We start from the raw sequence: 23201 nt of genomic DNA on the forward strand, positions 1-23201 counted from the left end.
GGGTTCCATGAAGGTAACAGAAGAGACTGTAATACCATGCTGGGTAGTCTAGAGGTGTCGGGTTGGCTGTATCTGTGGCATCAAATAATTAGGACCTAGGTGCAGTGGCATCTGGGTAGATTGGAGATCTGAGGGGGTAGGATCCGTCAGTCCTGTTGAAGTAACCTCAACCTCTTCACAACCTCAAAGGCTGACCTCTCTGGAGAGGCAGAGGACCCTGAAGCCAAGAAAGCAGGCTTACAGACCATTACCTCCTTCTGCCATGAAAGCAGAGTCCCCAAGGAGGAAGTTGAAGCCCAGCTGTCCAGTGTCAAAGTGCCAAGGCGCAGAGATGGCTCCAAAACCCTCCAATGCCTCAGAACCAACATGGAGACTTCATTTTCTAGAGTCCTCTGGATCCAAAACAATCTGAGCCGAAGTGCTCAGAGTGAACTATGGATCCAGTGATAATGTAATCCTCGGATCAGAGTCTGCCAGACCTAAAAGACCCAGATCCTGGGTCTCTGAAACACCCAAGGGAATCAGGGGAGGAGTCTGAGATGGTGGAGTCGACAATGGATAGCCTGCCTGACCCGAACTAGTAGGCGCCAGTAACACCCCCATTTGGATCTGCTCCAAGAGAAACTTCATCATCTGAGCCACATCTTCTTCAGTTAAACCTCTAGATGATAGAGATGATGCCAGTGAAGGAGATGTGGTATGGCACCTCTCTGGGAAAGGAGAAGACAGCCTAGGAGTAGGATCTACTGATATAGAATACTGGGCCCTGGGTAAAGGCATAGGACCCGCCAGTTTCTTAGTGAGATCCAAAGATACCGGATCCGACAATCTCTTTCTCTTCAGATCTGAGGGGGAAGAGGTATGAGACCTCCTTGGATCCACTTTTGATTTCTTCCTGGAAGGATCAGAAGATGGAGCTGTAGAAGTAGATGGAGTAGGAGATTTTGAGTCCTTGGATTTTTTCTTTGGCGGGGGGGGGGGGGTGAGCCACCGCAATAGCCTCTCTGAATGAAGAAGGTAACAAACCTTTTAATATTAACTTGTTTTTTCTCTCCACTAAAGCGCATGGATTAAAATGACTACAAATAGAACATTCTTCGTGGAGATGTAGAGTGCCCAAACAGTAGACACAGAGACTACGAGTGTCCAACACAGGCATTTTATATCCACACTTGGAACATTGTTTGAAACCTGAAGGCCCTTTCTCCACCATAGTAATGATTAAGAGAAACAGAAGAAGAAAGAAGGAGCTTTACATGAGTAAGTTTTTTTTTAATTTATTTTTTTGCAAAAAAAGAATAAAAAGGGAGGAAGAGAATTTACCTACAATGATAATTAAGGTTACTACAATAAGCAGCAAGGGAACAGTAAATACCAACAATGGTACAGTAGATTACTCTAACGAGTAAGAAAAATAGGAGAAATTTCAATCAACTAAGATAAAAACTATATATTAACTTTACAAGGGTAAGGAACAATAAACGAAGAAAAATAAGATGAAAAACTTTAACTTATCGGAAAAATAAGCTATAAGGCTCAAGAGCTACTGCAACCACGTCTTTTGTGAAAAGTATCAAATGAAATCTGAGGTAACTTAGAGTTGGTACATTGTGGGTAAGGGAGAGGCTCGAGTGGGTCTTGATTCCCACGAGATTAGTAACGGCAGAGTCGGATCTCAGGATTGGATCCAAATCTATCAGTGGAGGAAGAATGAAAACTGATATCAGATATTCAATTATGGTAAGAGAACAAAAAGGTAACAAAAGAAAGTCATATGGAACAAAGGATCATCTGTTGCTAAATAAAGCCAAAATAAAGATTTCTAAAAAGGGAAATAGTATAAATATGGCATGAATAGATTACAAAAAATATTTTACAGCATCCCACATTCATAGATAAAGGAATCATTATAAATGTGTAAGATACACCTTAAACTGACCAGTTACATTACAGTCACCATGAAACAGTGGCAAACTACTTTGCAGCTGAGCCATGACAAAGAGCAAATTATTGTCCCAGGATTAAAAATTCAATGGGGACATTCCAGGGTGACTGTCACACCTGCCATTCTGTCTTGCCCTGAACCTATTAACCTGTTTACTTAACAAATTACAGTATGGTTACAATTTGTCTCCTAGAAGACTTTTCACCTTTTTGTGAATGACATAAGACTGTATAGCGCATCAGACAAAGAGTTGGAAGCAGAAGTACAAATGGTAAAAGCTTTCTCAAATGATATAAGAATGACATCTGGTCTTGATAAATATGCAGAATCAATATTTCAAAAAAGGAAAGCTGCAGCACCAAGAAAATATCAACCTAGCAAAGGAATGTGATATAAAGGAATTTGAGCAGGAGGGAGTGTATCAATATTTGGGAACAGATGAAGAATCAGCAATAAAACACAATGAGAATAAGGTTTAGTAAGGAATACATCAGAAGACTAAAATTAATATTGAAAACTGCCTTGACAATAAGGTATAAAGTTCAAGCTATAATCAATTTGCTCTCCCTGTTCTAACCTACAGTTTTGGGGTGATTGACTGGCCCCAAAAAGTACTGGATCAGCTGGACATAAAAACATGGAAAAAGCTTCATGCTTTTCAAATGATACATAAAAATCAGTGTACACCAAGATTATATATTCCTCACACTGAAAGAGGTATGGGCCTCCTTGAAATTGATACATGCATAGATCTACAATTGTGGGACTGAATAAATATCTGCTGACCTCATCAGATCCAAACATAGTGAATATTTTAAAACATGAGGAGGAGAGGAGAAGTCAAGATGACATCTTTGTTTACTTTAGCAAACATATTTTGGAATCAAGCGGGAATGGAAATCAAACCACTAGCAGACAAAAAACAGACAACAACTGAATGTGCCAAAAAAATTAAGCAAAGAATATAAGGAAAAGGATCAGATGAGACGGGGAAAAATTGAAAATCCACAAATACAGTGGCAAGTACAGAGACCTCCTGGAATAACCTCATGTTGATAACGATTTCACACAGAAATGGTTAAAGAGGGGTGAACTGAAACCAAAAGATGAAAGGTTAACAATAGCAGCCCAACATAGTGTACTACATATATACTGGTGAAACAAACACAAGTTGTGTAAAACAGAACTAGAAACAGCTCATTATCTTACTGCTGGGTGTGATACACTCAAGGCCTATATACTGAAAGGAACAGTAATGTAGCAAGGCTGCTGCACGAACGATGACGTTTATATCACATGGGATCACTTACTACCATCAGTTTAAAAAATAGATGTGAGAAAACCAGATGTAGTAGTCCATGAAAAAAAGACAAAAGTAGCATTGGTCATTAAACTTGCTACAGCCAATGATTACAGTGTCTTAAGTACAGAGAGACACAAAGTTATAAAATACCAGGATATGCAAGCAGCAACAAGATCAGTGTAGAAGAACGATACCAAGCAGTTCCAAAAGTATAAGGACCAATAGTTCTAATAAAAAAAAATTACAACTGCACTTAAATATACTGCCAGTATATGTAAACCTATATGAATAGCACCAGTTCCAGACACATTGCAGATGCTGAGGAGAGCATTGTTGGCTAGCATCATACACTGAAGTAATACCAACTTCATGAACTTTACTTGTATCCTGACTTAGGAATGGGATCCATTCCAGTGATGGTATTAGAAGCTCAAAATATTTGTAGAAATTGAATTCAGGAGACAAATGTGCTGACTGACATATACATTTATTACTTGCAAATAAGTCAGGAATAATTATACTCATGAGTATTCCAGTATCTTACTAGCAAAGGCTAAATACCTGATTTAAAAATGATTGCCTACATACAGAAAAGAGGCACAATCTCTGTGGCCAAGACCGTTTTCCAAAACAGTGAAATTCCTTTGATTGGAAAGCCATCTCTCACTCATGTTTCACACGTTATTACTACTTTTTGTAAAATTTGCTTCTTCCTTGCCTGTGTCTTCTCTTCTGTCTACCTCATTGCATGTGTTGAATTTACAGCCAGTGCCACAGCATACAGAGATAAAGCCCTGACTGTGGCATAGGTGGTCTGGTTTCAAGAAGTGGTTCGGGCATCTGAGGAGCTGACAGGGGAGGATGGGCATGCCTTGGATGCTTCTCATGGTAGATTCCTGCTAGGGACTGAGAAGCACGGGAGACCAAACATTTTGGGGAGGCAGGTGCACCAGCTGATTTGCTGAGGAAGCAGGGCAATATCCCAGTAATCCCCATTCTGTACATTCTTGCCTTCATGTGCAGGTCCAAAAACTTTGATGGGAAAACATGCAAAGTCACACATACCCCTTATCCAAAGACTTCAGTATACTGACTGGATGCCCGATGCTGCAGGCAGCAACCTCCCTACTGTTATGAATACTGCAACATAAGAATAGAAGGACATTTAGGGAATACAAAAAAAATATCATCAATTTGATCGCTTAAATGGCACATATAATCATTAAACTAAAGGTGCTGTAAAAATCTGTAAAATCAATGCATATAAAAGTGTGCAGTTCTGCTTCTTGAATAGTTCTTCCTGACATTTAAGTTTCCCATTGATTTTACTATTAGTTGCCCTTATGTAATTCCTTAATTCATTCTAAATATACCCCATCTTTGAGATATGGTGTCCTACACCTTTTCAGTAAGTCCTGACCAGTCAGTGTAAAAGTTACCTAAACTACTTGTAAATGAAATTCCTTCACAAAAAACAAATGAAGTCTCCAATGCGTTTGCACGCTGTTAATTCACAACTTTAAGTTCGGTGCTAGTAGCACATGCTCTGAAACAGGCAGGTACATGCCTCAAAGGAATTTACTATAAGACAACAAATGTGATCTGTTCTCAAATGGATCTGAATGCATGAGAAGCATGTATACTAGACAAGAACATTAAAATTCACCAACGCAATGAAGCCGTGGGTAACTGTCTAGGGACAACGATTGATTAGAAAAGAAGAATGAATCCATAGCTCATCTTGAATGATTCACCTGTTGTATACAGCGCATATAAAAGTGTGCAGGTTCTCCTGTATACACTGTATATTGATGTGTGCTTTTATATTTGTTACTGTTGTATTAATTATCTCATGGTCTGCATACTGAAGATGATCTATTAATTATCTCATGGTCTGCATACTAAAGATTATCTATCACCCTCATATTCTGATTACTTTGCTACTGTAACACTGCATTTCATTCAGTCATGCATTGCATACTTATTTCCGTTTCTGGGTCAAGTCTGAAAACAGTTAATGAACCAGTCCACTTAGCTGGTTAAAAAAAAGTAAGTAAATAAACAAATAAATGGGGAGTTTGAAAGAATTACAAAATCCAGGCTTGCAAAGTCTAAACTGGCAAACACAAAATGAAACATCAAAACTCCAGTCTCCATAAACCAAAGATCCCACACTTGCCACCCTGCTGGAGAAGGGAGTTTCAGAATTCAGAGATGTTCATGGTTTTCGTTTTTTAGGGGTCAGAGTTTCAGTGTTTTGTGTACATGATTGCCAGTTTTGGCTCTGCAAGCCTTTGATCTTATAATAGTAAACTGTATGAAATATTTTTGCAAATTTAACCAAAAAAAACTCCAAACCAATGAATACCAAAATCCAGAGCAAAGGAGAAAAGCGAACCAGTTCAACTGTAGCTCACTGCCAAATTTATTCAAAATAAAAGACGAAAAACATATGAGATCAAGCGCTTTCACCTGGATCAGTACCAGGCTTTTTCAAGATGAGTTTGCACTCACAAAAACACAGATTTATATACTACAAGTAATAATATCACATGATCAAATGTGTTAACAGCTTAGTTGATAGGCAAATAAATTAATAGGCAAATACATTGTTAATTGGTAACCTAGTGCAAACAGAACCACTGAGCCATGCTCTTAAAACATTGTAAGCCATGCAGTGATAAAAACACTTCTGTAGAACAATAAAATGTTAAAACATTAAGAAACATTGATAAACATTAAAAACATTGAAAAACATTAATGCATCATTAATCAATCCTAAAAATCTTTTTAAAAATCTATGTTAAAGTGGGTAAATGAATAAATAGAACCTATAAAATCACAGTGTGTGTGTTCAATACACTTTATGCAAAAATGCCTACAAAAGTGATGACATTTATTAGTTGATAAATAAATAAAACTATCTGTTGTATAAAATGGACTCAGCCATAAAAACTGTAGTTTTATAAATTATAATTTTATAATTTATAATTTAGCCCTTCTTAATTTAAGGACACTAGCAATGCTGACACTGTCATTCAGGCCTGGGGGTTTTGTGGCATTCAGTTTAAGTTGCCACAACAGCTCCTTATACTCAAGCCGGGCCTCCCAGTCCCCTCCTCTACTGTCCTGCAGAACTTGCTCTAAAACCATAAATCTCAACTGCATATTAGGACATGTGCCAAGATGTTTGTAGAAAGCATTAGTGTCCTTCTTTTTAGAAATTTCATAAATCCTTCTTCTAAGGGTTCTCTCGGTTTTACCCACATAGAAACTACAGCATTGTATACAAAAACCCAAATACACAACACCCTTCACCCCACAGTTATAGTAATATTCAGCCCTAAATTTAAATCTTCTTGATGGGATGAATAATACACTATCGTTTACCACATAGGTGCACTGCTTGCATGCTCCACAACTGTAGGTCCCAGGTTTGGGGCAAATTAAACACCACCTACTCTAGGTTTCCCTTCAAATAACCCTTTGAGATTCCTGTCCTTCCTTCTAACAAAAGAGGGACGCTCATTGATTATTTGCTTGAGCTCTTCATGCTGTTTCAGAATAGGCCAAAATCTTAAAATTGACTGTTCTACCTGGGAAGAATCCTCCGAAAAAGTGTACACAAAGCTATTGTGAGAATCAAACTTCCCCAAAGATTTTGAACCAATATTCTGTGTTGTCCCTTTCTCCAACAAAGGGGAATATACATCGTCCCTACCCACAATGACCTCCTTGGCTAACTCATCAACCAAAAGTGCCGGGTACCCTCTTTCTCCAAATAGCTGCTTTAATAGATCCACCTCTTCTAGAAAAAATTCACCCGTACTACACATTCTTGAGGCACGTGTTAACTGTCCTTTGACTATGCCTTTTTTCTGAAAAAAAGATGACCACTGTCAAAGTGTAAATAGGAGTTTGAAAAGGACTCTTCTATAAACTTTGGACTGGAAAATACCATTGTAAATGTCCTTGGAAAGAGTAATGTCCAAATAGTTCAGGGATTCATGACTTACATTGTAGGTGAATTTCAAGAAAAAGGTGGTGGAGTTAATATAATCCATAAAATTGAGAAATTGGTCCAAAGTACCATTTCAGAGCAAACATATGTCATCCAGGTATCTTTCGTAATGATTAATGAACCTGACCCAATGTGTGGAGAAAATAAACTCACTCTCCCAATCGTGCAAAACAATATTGGCATAGCTGGAGGCACAAGCAGTCCCCATTGCTACACCCTTTTTCTGCTTAAAAAACTCGCCACTGAAATAGATGAAATTATTTTCTAATATAATTTCCATAAATTCCACCAATAATCCAATGGTATTGCCATCCAGGTTCGACATAGCCGCTAATGTGTCATTAAACCATTCCAAACCTAAATTGTGGGGAATGCTGGGAAATAACTCCACTATGTCAATAGTGACCATTAGCAGGTCAGGCTTAAATAATTCTTTCTGGATACCTTTCAAAAATTCCCACGAGTCCTTGCACACATGGTCCAGTGAAAATGCAAATTCATTAATAGTGAAATCAATGAATTTGCCCAGTGGTTCAGTTATACTACCGGCTCCTGCAACAATAGGTCTACAATTTAGTGGAGTTAAGCCTTTGTGGGTCTTAGGAATCCCAAATATCACCAGGATTCTTGGGTTCTTAACATAGAGGTAATTGAACAACTTCTCATTAATGGCTCCCTGTAACAAATGATCCGTAAGCAGAAAACTAATTTTGGAGTGTGCTAAATTCAACTCATTTCTGGAAATTAATTCATATCGTTCAGTATCCTGTAACATGTTGTAAATGAATGTATCATATACCATGTTGTACATTAAAACAGTGCCACCACCCTTGTCTGGCTTCATCACCCTGATGTCTTCTTCTCTGAACCTGTCTATTAATTGGCTTAAATCCTGGTTCAAGTTGGAGTATGAAGTGTGTGCCCTATTAGTGCAATGATTTCTTAAATCAGCTTCTACCAATTCCTCAAAAACTTTTAGAAATGGATTCAAAGGCGGATTAAAAGTACTAGGTTTAGATAGCCCCTCCACAATCTGGGTTTGATCTTTAAAATACAAAGCAAGATTCAAACATCTGGTAAACATTTTTAGGTCCACCAAGACACAAGTTAAATCAACATTGCGTTTGGGTACAAACTGAAAACCTCTGGTGAAGAGTTCAAAAAAATCATTAGTCACTTTAACATCAGTAAAATTGTAGATACAAAAATTACCCTTTCTCACTACCACACATTCACCATGAACAGTTTCAGATAAATGGTTGGAAGGGGTACAAATAATTGTACAATTCATACCCCTTATCTCCGTGTTCTGTTCCAGCCCTGTGGTTGGTAAGTAGTCCGTCTCCCCCCTGCCCTGCCCTGGGGATAATAAAAATCCGAAGGACCATCTTGATTGTTCTTTTGGGCAAGTCTTTCACTCCTCCTAGGCAAATCTGGGGCTGGAACAGAGTCATTATCATTAAAATTTACCTCATTATTCGCATCAGTGTTTTGCCTTGCATCTTGCCTATTCCTACCCAACAATGGGTAGGCAGTACCTTCCCTGTATTCCACAAGATCACGCTCAAGTTTCCTAATTTTACGATTCACTATCTTGATACAAAATTGATCCACCTCATTAAAGACATTATCATACTCCCTTTTAACAGACAGGAAGTTTTTACTCTTTACAACGGAATCGTTAAGCACTGTCACTTCTTGAAGCAGATTACCAGCCTTTTCTTCACAGTCCTTAACCATGCATTCTATCATTTCCAGCCCTGCTTTATCGAAGATTTTTACTAAATTATGGTAAAGACGAGAACCAGCCACAGCGTTGTTGGGGAATTTGTAGCAGCGTAGCCCTTTAGGGACACGCTGCATTCGCAGACATTCCTTTAAGTAATCAATCTTTTGTATGCATATAACTTATCATTTAAAGTTTTAAAATTACGCTCAGCACAATTGTCAGAATTACTGCTGTTAACAAAGGTACCTTTTTTGAAGAGGAATTGCTTTTCAGTCCATGTAGTAAAGTTAAAATCCTTTTTCGCGTTGCCATTTCTGGTGTTGCTTACGCCTTGAGTTCTAGCTTGTTGCTCCTGTGGATCGGTGCTACCCAATGGAATCCCGCCAGGAACTTCCGCTAAGAGAGGAACTTTGAAACCAGTCTCCGATGTTACTGCTGTGTTTAAACCAGGTCTGTTCTCTTGATTACCCGGTAACAAAACCTCGAGCCCAGTGGTCTTAGTGCTTAATGCATTAGTTAATTGCGTTAAAAGGGACAGCACCTGCTTGAATTCACCCCAAGTGACTGGTGCATCTTCCACTTCGTCCCTTAGAAGTAACGGTGTATCCGAAAAGCTGGATCGATCAACCCCTTCAGCCATGGATCAAACAAGAACCGAAGAAACCAAAAAAAACTCCAAAGCAATGAATACCAAAATCCAGAGCAAAGGAGAAAAGCGAACCAGTTCAACTGTAGCTCACTGCCAAATTTATTCAAAATAAAAGACGAAAAACATATGAGATCAAGCGCTTTCGCCTGGATCAGTACCAGGCTTTTTCAAGATGAGTTTGCACTCACAAAAACACAGATTTATATACTACAAGTAATAATATCACATGATCAAATGTGTTAACAGCTTAGTTGATAGGCAAATAAATTAATAGGCAAATACATTGTTAATTGGTAACCTAGTGCAAACAGAACCACTGAGCCATGCTCTTAAAAAATTGTAAGCCATGCAGTGATAAAAACACTTCTGTAGAACAATAAAATGTTAAAAAACATTAAGAAACATTGATAAACATTAAAAACATTGAAAAACATTAATGCAGCATTAATCAATCCTAAAAATCTTTTTAAAAAATCTATGTTAAAGTGGGTAAATGAATAAATAGAACCTATAAAATCACAGTGTGTGTGTTCAATACACTTTATGCAAAAATGCCTACAAAAAGTGATGAAATTTATTAGTTGATAAATAAATAAAACTATCTGTTGTATAAAATGGACTCAGCCATAAAAACTGTAGTTTTATAAATTATAATTTAAATTTAGGGCTGAATATTACTATAACTGTGGGGTGAAGGGTGTTGTGTATTTGGGTTTTTGTATACAATGCTGTAGTTTCTATGTGGGTAAAACCGAGAGAACCCTTAGAAGAAGGATTTACGAGCATTTATATGAAATTTCTAAAAAGAAGGACACTAATGCTTTCTACAAACATCTTGGCACATGTCCTAATATGCAGTTGAGATTTATGGTTTTAGAGCAAGTTCTGCAGGACAGTAGAGGAGGGGACTGGGAGGCCCGGCTTGAGTATAAGGAGCTGTTGTGGCAACTTAAACTGAATGCCACAAAACCCCCAGGCCTGAATGACAGTGTCAGCATTGCTAGTGTCCTTAAATTAAGAAGGGCTAAATTATAAATTATAAAATTATAATTTATAAAACTACAGTTTTTATGGCTGAGTCCATTTTATACAACAGATAGTTTTATTTATTTATCAACTAATAAATTTCATCACTTTTGTAGGCATTTTTTGCATAAAGTGTATTGAACACACACACTGTGATTTTATAGGTTCTATTTATTCATTTACCCACTTTAACATAGATTTTTAAAAAAGATTTTTAGGATTGATTAATGATGCATTAATGTTTTTCAATGTTTTTTAATGTTTATCAATGTTTCTTAATGTTTTTTTAACATTTTATTGTTCTACAGAAGTGTTTTTATCACTGCATGGCTTACAATTTTTTAAGAGCATGGCTCAGTGGTTCTGTTTGCACTAGGTTACCAATTAACAATGTATTTGCCTATTAATTTATTTGCCTATCAACTAAGCTGTTAACACATTTGATCATGTGATATTATTACTTGTAGTATATAAATCTGTGTTTTTATGAGTGCAAACTCATCTTGAAAAAGCCTGGTATTGATCCAGGCGAAAGCGCTTGATCTCATATGTTTTTCGTCTTTTATTTTGAATAAATTTGGCAGTGAGTTACAGTTGAACTGGTTCGCTTTTCTCCTTTGCTCTGGATTTTGGTATTCATTTTTGTAAATTTACCAAGCCAGGTGGCATCAAAACCCCCATAATAAATTTATCCACAGCTGGTGTTCATAGTGTTGTATGCCCAAAGTATAACTTCTTCAGATGAAAAGAACACCTTTCAGTTCTCTGCTCCAACCCCTATTCCCCTCTTAGAATATAATCCATTTTCTAATCATATTTACTAGTTCCCCTTGGTTAGTTCTTAGAGGGAGATGTACACTGACCAATGTAATTATCTGACCCCTAAAAGACTCTTAATTAATACATACATTCCCTCTTGGTCAATTTTTTGCTACTTCTAATCCAAAGTTATATCACTTCTTATTAAAGTGACAAATTCCCCCCATCCCTAGTAGAAATGATGTAAACACATCTGCAAGTATTCCCAGTTCAATAGTTTCTGATTTTCAGTATATACTAAATGTGATCTCTACAGAAAAATAAAGTTTGGGGATAACTTTCTTAACGTATATAAATGTGTTGGTTCTTTTAACCACATTAGTTAAACAATAAATGTTTCAGGAAATAATGGTGTATTTAGTCATCTTAACTTCACGTACTTTACTGTTGATCTCACCGATTACATCACCTACCCCTAAACACCATAAATAAAAGAAAAATAAGACTAACATAATATATTCTGCAGCCCAGCTCCTCGGAATAACAGTGCCTCTTCCTCTAAGAAATTACTCTGACATGTATTACTACTTATACTGCAAACTTAAAAAACATCACTCTTCAAAAATGTGCAATTTATTTTTACCTGAAGTTGCTCAGGACAAATGTAGATGATTTTGAGTGTCTACATACTTTGATAAATATTGAAGTTAGTAACAGTAAAACTTAACATGTTTCACAAATGAAATACAGAAGTACAAGCAAAATAAACACAGAATAAACCTACAAAAAATACAATTTATTTGCAGCAAGAGAACTATGCAGACTATTTACACAATTTGTATTACTCTCCTTCCAAGGCAGAGCTTCTCAAATCAGGCAGAGATATTTCTGGGACAAGTATAAAGCATCACTCCTTAACCATTCCGCTAACGTCCTGCCTCAGCCACTTGCTTTTACATATCCTTACAACTTGTTGCGTCTAACAAATAACTAATATTTCACTTATACTTGCTGCCTCTAAACATTCTCACAACATTTCCCTTATCACACATAACTAGAGAAATTCTCACCATATGGTAATCATGTCGGCAGGGAGGCAAGCCATCAAGATGAAAGAAAATTTCTATATACATATGAGATGAAAGAAAATCATTCAGTACCACACAACATAAGGCCATGGCATGCAGGTCCAAGGAAGTCATAGTGCCACTTGTCTGTTAGAAATCAGCCATTATCCAATTAAAGCATTATATGTCTGCAAGAAGAAATTTGCTTAATATGAACAGGAACAATATATCCCAGTTTAGCAGAGCATATAAAAATGACACAACTCACTTACCCTGCTTATAGAGTAAAAACATGCAGTTACCTCAATAGTTTTACATAAATGTTAATAACTATTTATCCACCCCTTGTACAATAACTGTGCTTGTTCTCACATCTGAAGCTGCTCCTTGTGTGTCAATTATCCTATTCTTAAAAAGAGGAAAAGGCTCAAGAGACTTGGGCTGGCAATGCCCAGCATCATTTGCTTCTCCTGTGGCAACAGTTTGTTATGATTCCAATTCTCTTTCAACCAAATAAGATTGGTGCAATATATCCAATGCTTCAGTTAATGAGTAAAAAAACAATGCCTGATCTCCTGGAAGAACTACTTTTAATTAGGCAGGATGAAGCAGTTTAAATCCCTATCTACTTTGTCTGCATATTCTTATGGCTTACTGAAAGGTAGCTTGTTTTATTAGAGTCTCTGGCAAAGATCATGACTGTCATACACACTACCATTACCAATAGTGCGGTTCTTCCCAATCACCAATAAAACTGACAATACTGTACCTTACACATTAAAGGTGTCAAATCTGACTAACAAGGGGATAACATCTTTGAACACAGGCTTTGTGGAAAGGGACTACAGTGTGCAAGCAAAATACCAGTCCATTTAGCAAGTTTAATTACGGATGTATATTTCACACTCCTTGTGCTTCCTGTTGTTTGGGTATGCCTGCAAATCTTACATTTTTTGTCCCTGTTCCAGTCTTCCTGATCAATTAGCTTTGCTTTTATACACTAGATCCTATCTTCAACAAAGCCAATATTCCCATTTAAGACTGCCACATTTGGCTTCTTCTCTGTCAACTGGTCTGAATGAGAGGTGGCAGCCTCTTCAATATTATTTAGCCTGCTGTCTGATTTGGTAATGAATCCCTGTACTGTGCTATGTACCTTCTGCATTTCTGCCACCAGCAAGTCAGTTTTTTCTACATCACCTCCACAGCTGCTTTTTCAAACTCATTCATTTTATTACTTCCTGGATCACTTATTACCAGCTGCAAGGCCACACTTTGTGACAGGAAATCATAATTACAAGGTTTTTGTTTTATTTTTAGGCATCAGAGATCAACAATAATATCATAAATTGTCAAGTTCAAGACCAAACTCCACCACCAGTGATCACTGTTATACTAACTTACTATGTGTAAGTCTTTTCATAATTTTTTTTTTTCAGTAGGGGGGGAACACCTAGTTCAGTAGAATGATGGGCAGCTCCATGGCTGCTCTTATTGGAAGTCCCCTTTCCTATCAACATTCATCTTCAGGTTGGAAAGACTTATGACAGAAAATGACGTCAGAGGTACAGTGGCATAAGTGTTGCAGCACGTCAATGACATACTACACAAATGGAGTTTATATCACAACATCGGATGATGAATACATTGAATGGGAAAACATCGAACAGGTTTCATCGAAGACAGAAAACATCGAAACGATGTCAATGGCAGTGTCCAACGGTGACATGCAAGATTAAGGGTGTAGGCAGAGGGGCAAGCCCCCCCTGTGCCCCCCACACCCCCCACTACTTACATATACCAACTCCGAGATCGCGCTACAGTGTAGGAAATGGAAATCTTGCATTTCCACACTGTAGTGCACTGAACTGCAATCTCCAAAGTGGTATGTTTAAGTGGCAGGCGGTGTGGGGGGTCTTGCCCCCCTGCATGGAGCAATTTGTCATCCACACTTCACATGTTATTTTTTTTTCGTTTTTTTTCCCCATCTCGATGTTGTTATGTTTGATGAAGTCAGTTCGATGTTTTCTCATTCGAGATATTCAGCATTCGATGTTGTGATATACACCCACACAAACGTGTTCATTTAGGGAGACACGACATAATGAAGATGGCTGTTAACTAATGAACCCCACCACTGTATCCAGGCTCTTGATGTTAACACATGTACCTAAAGATAAATTAGCAAAGTTATAAATGCCAAAATTTAATATGTTTTCAAGTAGAATAACCACGAGCACAAAAATATTAGATATTACAAAGAAGGAAAAAATAATGCTAAACAATGTGTAATTCAAAGAAAAACACAATATTAAATATTATGAACTAAAACAATGTGACATTAAGATACTTTCTGTGGTAGTAAAAATCCTGAAGGAGTACAAATAAGAAATACTAAACATTTAAATATTGAGTCATAAGCACAAAGGAACAAAATGCCCAATATGCCTGTTTTGTATTAACTGTGCAGTCCAGGTCGTGACTGGAAAGGGTTTGTGGAAAGTTCACTTACACGGTTAACAAAATAAACAGAGAAATAAAATATTCTGAAACTCTGGCACTTGACTATTAATTACACATGCAACATGAAGGCTGCTTTGTTTTGCAGCTCAAACAAATGAACAAGCTTAAGAAATACAAATTTTCTCAATTAAGGATTAGCTTAACTGTAGTAGAGTAACTGTAGAGATATGTACAAAATCAGTAATTTTTGCTAGATTTCTCAAAATTCTGTGAGTCAACATCAGCATAGCACACACGATATGTTCTGAATTTCTTTTCTTTGTAAAATTAAAAGACGATCACAGTTCCAGCACAAAAAAATGTCTACTTTATCTGTACGTACAAGACAATGAACTGTAACTCTTTCATCTCATTCAAAGCTTTACTGGCTCAAATTAACATTACCTTGAAACTGTAATGAAAACCTGCTACTAAAGAAAATAAAGGTAAACTATGTGGATGAGCTGTAAGATTCCTACTGGCTAACTCTAACATTATTTGGGAGGAATCATCCACCCAAGCTTGCTTCATCAAACCACTTTATTTACTGAAATATGTCTATAAATGTGTAGCGGTTTTAGCTTAGTTAATCTCTTTTATATTGGCTAGGAAATTCTATGCTGGCCTGTTTTGAAATACAAAATGAATTTCATACCTTGAACTACTGCCACGATGGTCTGCCAGTAAGGGATAAAGTATACATAATGGTTGCTAACATGGGAAAGCATGTGAGAACCACAGAATTCCTTGTTCATTCTGTCAGTAAAAGCATAAGTAGCTAATATGTTGTCTGTTACTATTTGCTACTATCAAGTGCACACTGTTTGCTGCAATCAGTGGAGGTATCTTAAGCAATTCCATGTCATCAAAGAGCTCATTTCCTGAGACAAACCCTACTTTAGGAAAAGAAAGCAGAGTATGAAGGATGCTGACCATGTAGGAATGGTAGTACTGCCCAGTAGGAAGACCACTGAACCTGTATGAAAGAAGTGCAAGTGCCCATGTGTAAGTACATGTACTGAAATAAAGAGGAAACTTGGAAAAGATGCAGCTAACCAAAGGATGGGCCCAGACAAGATTCAGACATAGTCCTTGTGGGTAATATATTGAACATTTGTACTGGTAAGGAAACATCTAGTTAATGTTAGCTAAACTCTATGAGTGTAAAGGACCAAATTTCACATAAAAGGAGGAGAAAGACAATAAATACCAGCTACTGATTAGGGAGAAAAATGTGTTTAAACTGCTGTTGCTAAAAGTGGTAAAGTGTATGTCATCTTTTTGTGTAATACTTTATGTGAATGTGCACTTTTGTGAGAGGTCAAAAAAGGTTAATATCCCTTATGTATATTTCCAAGCTGTGAGAATAGAGCAGAAACATACATTTTTAGTGCATGGAGTGTGGTGATTATACTCTTGATAGCACAAAAAAAGACAATCCAAGAACTTCTTATAGTGCAAAATATGACCTTAACAATTGCTAAGCACCTCTGCTCCAGTTGTTAAGAATGGGTAATGTGCTAGGCAGTTAACCCTGCAAGTACTGACCAGTAAATGACAACAGCAGAATTAAAAAAAACAAATACTTTCTGCTTGCTGTCTATACCAGTAATCTCTCCCTGACTCTTAATAACATAACAGAATGTGTTACACTGTCTTTCTGACAGAGCTCCCTAAGTGTTTACGGCTTTGAAAGCTGGCAGAACACTTAGTGTTCTTTTATTTTATTTTACTGTGTAATTAGCAGTATATCAGTAAATAAAGCTCCATGCACTACAAAGAATTATGATTAGGTTTCGAGGAGAATTACTTGGCATCCATTTCTCAAACACATAATAAGCTGGTTATAATCAATGACCTGGACATAATGCTCTATGTTACAGGCATGTTGGAATGGCCATAGCAGTGGAGCAAGAAGGCATGTGGCCAGCTATTGTTTTTGAAAGATTAAAAGTCACATAACTGTCAATGGCGATGGATGAATTTAGATCTTGACATTGAAGTTTTTGTGATAACTTTTTAAAAAGTCACTAAAATAATAATAAAAAAATGAAAAGAAATATACAGAGGTATACTAATGACTTAAAGACCATCTATTGTTAAAAAGAATAAACTGTTTCTTTGCCGTGTTGCAAAGTATTCTGAAATGGAGCATATGTACTTGTTTCCTTACAACAGAGTCTGTAAGTAGGTCTAAAGGAAGAGAGGAAGAGCAAGAAAATGACTTATCGTACATTAAATTATACAACTTAAATGTTATGCTAAATTTCTCAATGAAAAGAGTACCTTTTTGACTTTTCATTGTACCCTACTGAAATCTCATGACTTGCTCTGCTAAGTCACAAGAGACAGAAAAAAAAGACTTAAAATACAGAAGAAGAGCAAATATTGAATACTTCTCCACTCCGTTAATCTGAACCCCCAGAATTTATATATACCAACTGAGAGACTGTCATACCTCGGAGAAAAGGAATTATTCACAGACATGGCAATCTCGGACTTAGTATATGCAAATGTGGAGTTTTGGCCATTTGGTATCCATATTTTGGGACGTGGCAATGCAAGCACCAACATTTTAAACAGTTACCTCTTTTCATTTACACTTTAAAAAGAAACTTGTGCTATCAGATGGCTAAGCTGCTCATAATATCTCAGAAATAAATTAATGCTTAGGTCTGAATCTTTTTATTTGTGTGTATTTACCAAGTAACAGCAGAAATAACACTTTAACATATTTATTTTATCAGATATGTGATCTGGATCTCAGTTCCAGTCATGAGCTACTTGAGACTATGCATTCTAAACAAAATGGCTTACAGCAAATGTCAGAAATACCTTGCACTGGTTGAAATCTTGTGCTTGACTGTGATAAACTGCACTAAAACATGCTGTATTCTTGTAAAGTACTCCTGCTATATCTCCTGTAAGCAAAGAAGGAATGTGTGATGAGCTGCACAGAATATAACAGTATATGTGCATGACTGTCTATCAGCAGACCAGCTGTATCCATTTCTTTTACTGCTATTAACAAGAACAGCTGCTTTTCTGCTGCTGACTGGCTTATCACTGCATGCTACTCATCATCAAACTAAAACTGCAATTTAATCTTAGTTCGTACTGCTGCAAGTAGAAATCCAGCACTTAGACAAAATCTTTAATGATCTTTTGCATAGTAATAGAAGTTGTTGAGCTCTTTCATCCATTCTGCTGCAGAGACTTCATCAGAACTAAACAAAGACAATAAAACCACAATAAATACGATTCCCTCAGATGTACTAAGCTATTTTACTGGTCAAATGAATTAATTAATTTAGTCAACCAATCAAATAAAAAACTCACAATAAATCATCAGATGACACACAAATTAAACAGATACAAAACACAACAAAAAAACCCCTAACAACTTAATATTGAATAAAATATGTAAATTTATATAAAAATATATAAATACATTTATATATATATATATATATATATATATATATATAATTGGTAAATCATAACAATCATAACAGATCTTGAACAGTGTATTAGTGTATGTGAATATACACACACACACACACACACACACACACACACACACATATATATATATATATATATATATATATATATATATATATATATATATATATATATATATGGATTCCATACATTTGGTGGAATTACACTTAGTCGAAAATGATACCAGGCATTGCACTTCACTGAAAGCTCACTTGACTGAAGGCTTACTTGGTCAAAGTTCATTTGGTCGAAAATGGAATAGAGCCCCTGCCCCACTGCAGTGAAACCCTGGAGTTGTTGTTGTTGTGTGTCTTTCAGCTTTTCCCGGTTAGGGGTTGCCACAGCGGAACTCCGGTCCACTAATGATTGGCAGTAGATTTTTACGTGCCGAGTTGCCAGCTCTGACGCACAACCTTCAATGAACGTATGCCCATTCATGCATGTCTCCACACAGAAGACGCTTTAGCTGAGAATCGAACAGGACAACGTCTTACTGTGAGGCGACAACACTACCGCAGCACCACCACTGCAGTGCAACCCTGGAGTGAGAGTATTAAATAAGGGGGGGTGTGCCACAGCATGAAGTTATGAGAAAGAGTAGTGGAAGCTAGGTTAAGAAGGGAGGTGATGATTAGTGAGCAGCAGTATGGTTTCCTACCAGGAAAGAGCACTGCAGATGCAATATATGCTCTGAGGGTGTTGATGGAGAAGTATAGAAAAGGTCAGAAGGGCCTGCATTGTGTCTTTGTGGACTTAGAAAGCATATGACAGGGTGCCTAGACATGAGTTGTGGCATTGTATGAGGAAGTCGGGAGTGGCAAAAAATATGTAAGAATGGTACGAGATATGTATGAGGGCAATGTGATAGTGGCGAGGTCTACGGCAAGAGTGATGGTTGCATTCGAGGTGGAGGTGGGATTACATCAAGAATCAGCTTTGAGCCCTTTCTGATTTGCAATGGTGATGGACACATTGACAGACGAGATCAGACAAGAGTCCCCGTGGACTATGATGTTTGCGGATGCCATTGTGACTTGTAGTGAGAATGGAGGACAGGTTGAAGAGACCCTCAAGAGGTGGAGGTATGATCTAGAGAGGAGAAGAATGAAGGTCAGCAGGACTAAGACAGAATATGCGTGTGTGAATGAGAGGGAGGATAGAGGAAAGATGAGGATGCAGGGAGTAGAGGTGGTGAAGGTGGATGAGTTTAAATACTTGGGATCAACAGGTCAAAGTAATGGTGAGTGTGGAACAGAGGTGAAGAAGAGAGTACAGGCAGGGTGGAGTGGGTGGAGAAGAGTGTCAGGAGTGATTCTGTGACAGACAGATACCAGTAAGAGTGAAAGAAAAGGTCTACAAGATGGTAGTGAGACCAGCAGTGTTACATGAGTTGGAGATACTGGCACTGATGAAAAGACAGGAGTCAGAGCTGGAGGTGGCATGACGAGGATGGACAGGATTAGAAATGAGTACATTAGAAGGTCAGCTCAGGTTGGACAGTTTGGAGAAAAAGCCAGAGAGATGAGATTGCATTGGTTTGGACATGTGCTGAGGAGGGATGCTGAGTATATTGGGAAAAGGATGCTAAGGATGAAGCTGCCAGGTAACAGGAAAAAAGGGAGGCCTAAGATAAGGTTTATGGATGTGTTGAGGGAGGACATGCAGGTGGTTGGTGAGACACAGCAAGATGCAGAGGACAGGAGGAAATGGAAACAGATGATCCGCTGTGGCGACCCCTAACAGGAACAGTCAAAAGAAAAAGAAGTATGTTTGAGGAAATGCTATTTACTGTGGTTTTATTTGTCTTTGTTTAGTCCTGAAGTCCCTGTAGCAAAGGGACAAAAGTGCTCAACAACTTGTATTACTACATAAAAGCATATTAAAGTGGATTATTTTAACGAAATTCCTAGCACCAGTTTTCTGGATATACTGGGATCCCTCTGCACATCTTCCTTCTTTTTTTTTTTTTGGTTGGTTGCTTGATGTGTAGTTGCCATTTTTCTTGTTTTTTCCTTATAATAAAACAATCCAAAAATGATTACTTCACTTGTTTCCATGGGGCAGAGGCAGAGGAATCTATCAACTTCCCACATAACTGCAGTTTGATTTACATCCATCGCCCTGGAGAAGCCAGGCAGGGATGGAGAAGAACTAAGGAGCTTAGTCCACTAGCCCCTACAAGGAGGTGGGAGAGGAATTTATGCATCTGAGGCACACAGGGATGGCACAATTTCTTTGGTGAAGACCAGCAAAACCACATCCTTTACTTCAGGGAAGAGGAGCATGGTTGCTTATTGGCAATGATCCTTGCAGAAGTGACAGACAACCAATGCAGACAGCTCATTGTACATCCTCTTCTCTTGCATAGCCAAACAACAACAAGGGACATGTAGCCGTAAGAGAAAAACTCAAACTACAACTGTTGGATACCTTTATAATGGCCCTTCTTCTCCGGTGATAGGAATGAATGGGCCACATAAGTAAAACAGTGCTCCTCCACCCTCCTAAAAAAACAAAAAAAAAAAAAAAAAGAAAATGGTCTGTTTACATGCTTGTTTATTTACATCTATCAATCATTATGGCACAAAGTTAGACAGTACTCACAATTCTAATGATAATTTCATAGTGGCATATTGTAAATTTTTCAACACTTTACCATTGCCGGAGACAAACTTGCGTTGAAAGACTTCCCTCAGCTTACTCTCTCCATGAAGAAGCCAATGACTTGGAAGGATAGAAAGGTAAGATGCTCCATATATGGCTTCAGGAGTAGGAGTGTATGCAGAGACCTTCTCTGCTCCAAGTATACCACCAACCTATGCAAAAAAAAAAAAAAATCAAACAAGTAACCTGAAGTCTTCTTACGTAATACAATTTAGAAATGTTCAATGCAAATCAGTATTAGGTAGATACAAACGACTGCATACATGAAGGAATATAAAGGAAGGAAAGAAAATCGGTTATTTGTGAAATGGAAATGTTAATCTGTTTGCATTTGTTAACTGTGCAGGTAAGCTAGGACAAGGACTCTTTTCAATCACGATCTGGGCAGAGATGCTGGTACACAGAGAGAAATGGTATTACTGTAGATAGACTACCATAAATTCATGATCATTACTATTACACAATGGGTTCTGTTGCAATGTGACAATACTTAATTACAAATGTTCAGTGCACAGGGATGTCCACACTGCATCAGTACATAGTTTGTAAAAGTGACAACTGAAAAATGATCACATTTTTCATATGGTATAACGTAAATATCCGAGTGACTCTTATAACAGTGATCAGATCACACTTTAAATATAGTGTCACACTATTATCTACCACTATTCAATACTCATAATTCTTAAATACTAGAACAGTTTTGTTGAAGACAGATCAGTATTCTTGGCTATGCAAAAGAAATTTATAAAAATCAAGACATAATGGCATAAACACTGAATGCTGAAGGTACTGAGATCACATCCAAGTAAAAATTCATTGTTTCCTTTTGTACTCCATCACCATATTACACATGCCATCTGACAGCATACCAAGTACCCTTTCTCTCAGAATCAAATGAACATACTGTTCTACAGAACACAGACTGAGACTTTCAAGTGAAAAACTCTTAATACTAATACTTACACCACCATTTATTTTCTATCATTTCCAGAACAGTCATTTTATCAAATTATTTAGTCGTTCACCTATTAACCACAACACTGAGCTGAGTCTGAAATAACCCTTTTCAATTTTACCCTAGAGGGAGGAAGGCAGCAAAATACAGCAGGGCTACAGAAGGGTTGACTTTAAGATTAGTGATAAGGCAAGTACATGTTAAAAAGGCAAATGTGAAATACACAGTAAACTGAAGCAGCAACTAAAAAGATACAAATTATTCACCCACTTTACCTGCAGTGTACCTAAAATTTTAGGTGAACTCTTGACATGAAGCCTAGATCTGCATACACCATTAGTAGCTTCTGCAGATCAGGAAACCAATTCTAAACTCTAACTCTAAAACCAAAGGAAAGGCTGCCCACGTACACCATTAGTAGCTTCTCCTGCATATCAGGAAACCAATTCTAAACTCTAATAAGTCTAAGACCAAAGGAAAGGCTGTCCACAGTAAAATAAATTTTGAGACTAGTAAAACTGACAATACCATAACCCTCACCTCAGTGAGTATGGCTGTTTAAGTATGTGTATATGAAAGGATAATTCCACTATGAGAAGCCTAAATGCAGGCATACTAAATCTTATGTTTGCACTTTGTCTGAACCATCAGGGTCTTTCTAATGTAGCACATAGTTTAGCCCTCTAAAAAGCAAAGCAACATTGCTCAGCAGATTTTATAGTCAATAACCTGCAAAAGCATAAGGAACTGCTTTCAGGTGAGATAATGATGTGTGGGGGGCATAACATAAAGCTAAAGCAGTAAGTAAAAACAAGTCACCAAATTCTGAAACAGAAATATCAAGTTTGAGTATTTCTAATGTTAACAACACTGGATTATTTAACACTTAAAATCGCCCAAAGGGTGTATACAAACTCAGAAAAGAAAAAAGAAAAAACAACCACCGTTGAAAGTATAAGCAAGGCAGTATTTATTAAAACTAAGCACTTTCACCCAACTTTGCACTAGGCTTCATCAGAATAAAACAGCTTTCTGTAATAGCCCATTTAAATACTATTAAGTCATATAACCAAC

General features: G+C 37.3%; 1 protein-coding gene across 1 annotated transcript in view; it reads right to left on the minus strand.

Moving 5' to 3' along the window:
- Positions 1 to 23201, minus strand: part of LARS2 (leucyl-tRNA synthetase 2, mitochondrial) — a 1850943-nt gene that overhangs the window by 948897 nt on the left and 878845 nt on the right. Inside the window, exon 8 of the mRNA XM_044070015.1 lies at positions 21162 to 21321. Coding sequence (XP_043925950.1) covers positions 21162 to 21321 — 160 coding nt within the window. The remainder of the gene's footprint in view (positions 1 to 21161; positions 21322 to 23201) is intronic.

This window comes from Protopterus annectens, chromosome 4.part1 (assembly GCF_019279795.1).
Source record: "Protopterus annectens isolate FY-2018-M chromosome 4.part1, PAN1.0, whole genome shotgun sequence".
NCBI lineage: Eukaryota > Metazoa > Chordata > Ceratodontiformes > Protopteridae > Protopterus > Protopterus annectens.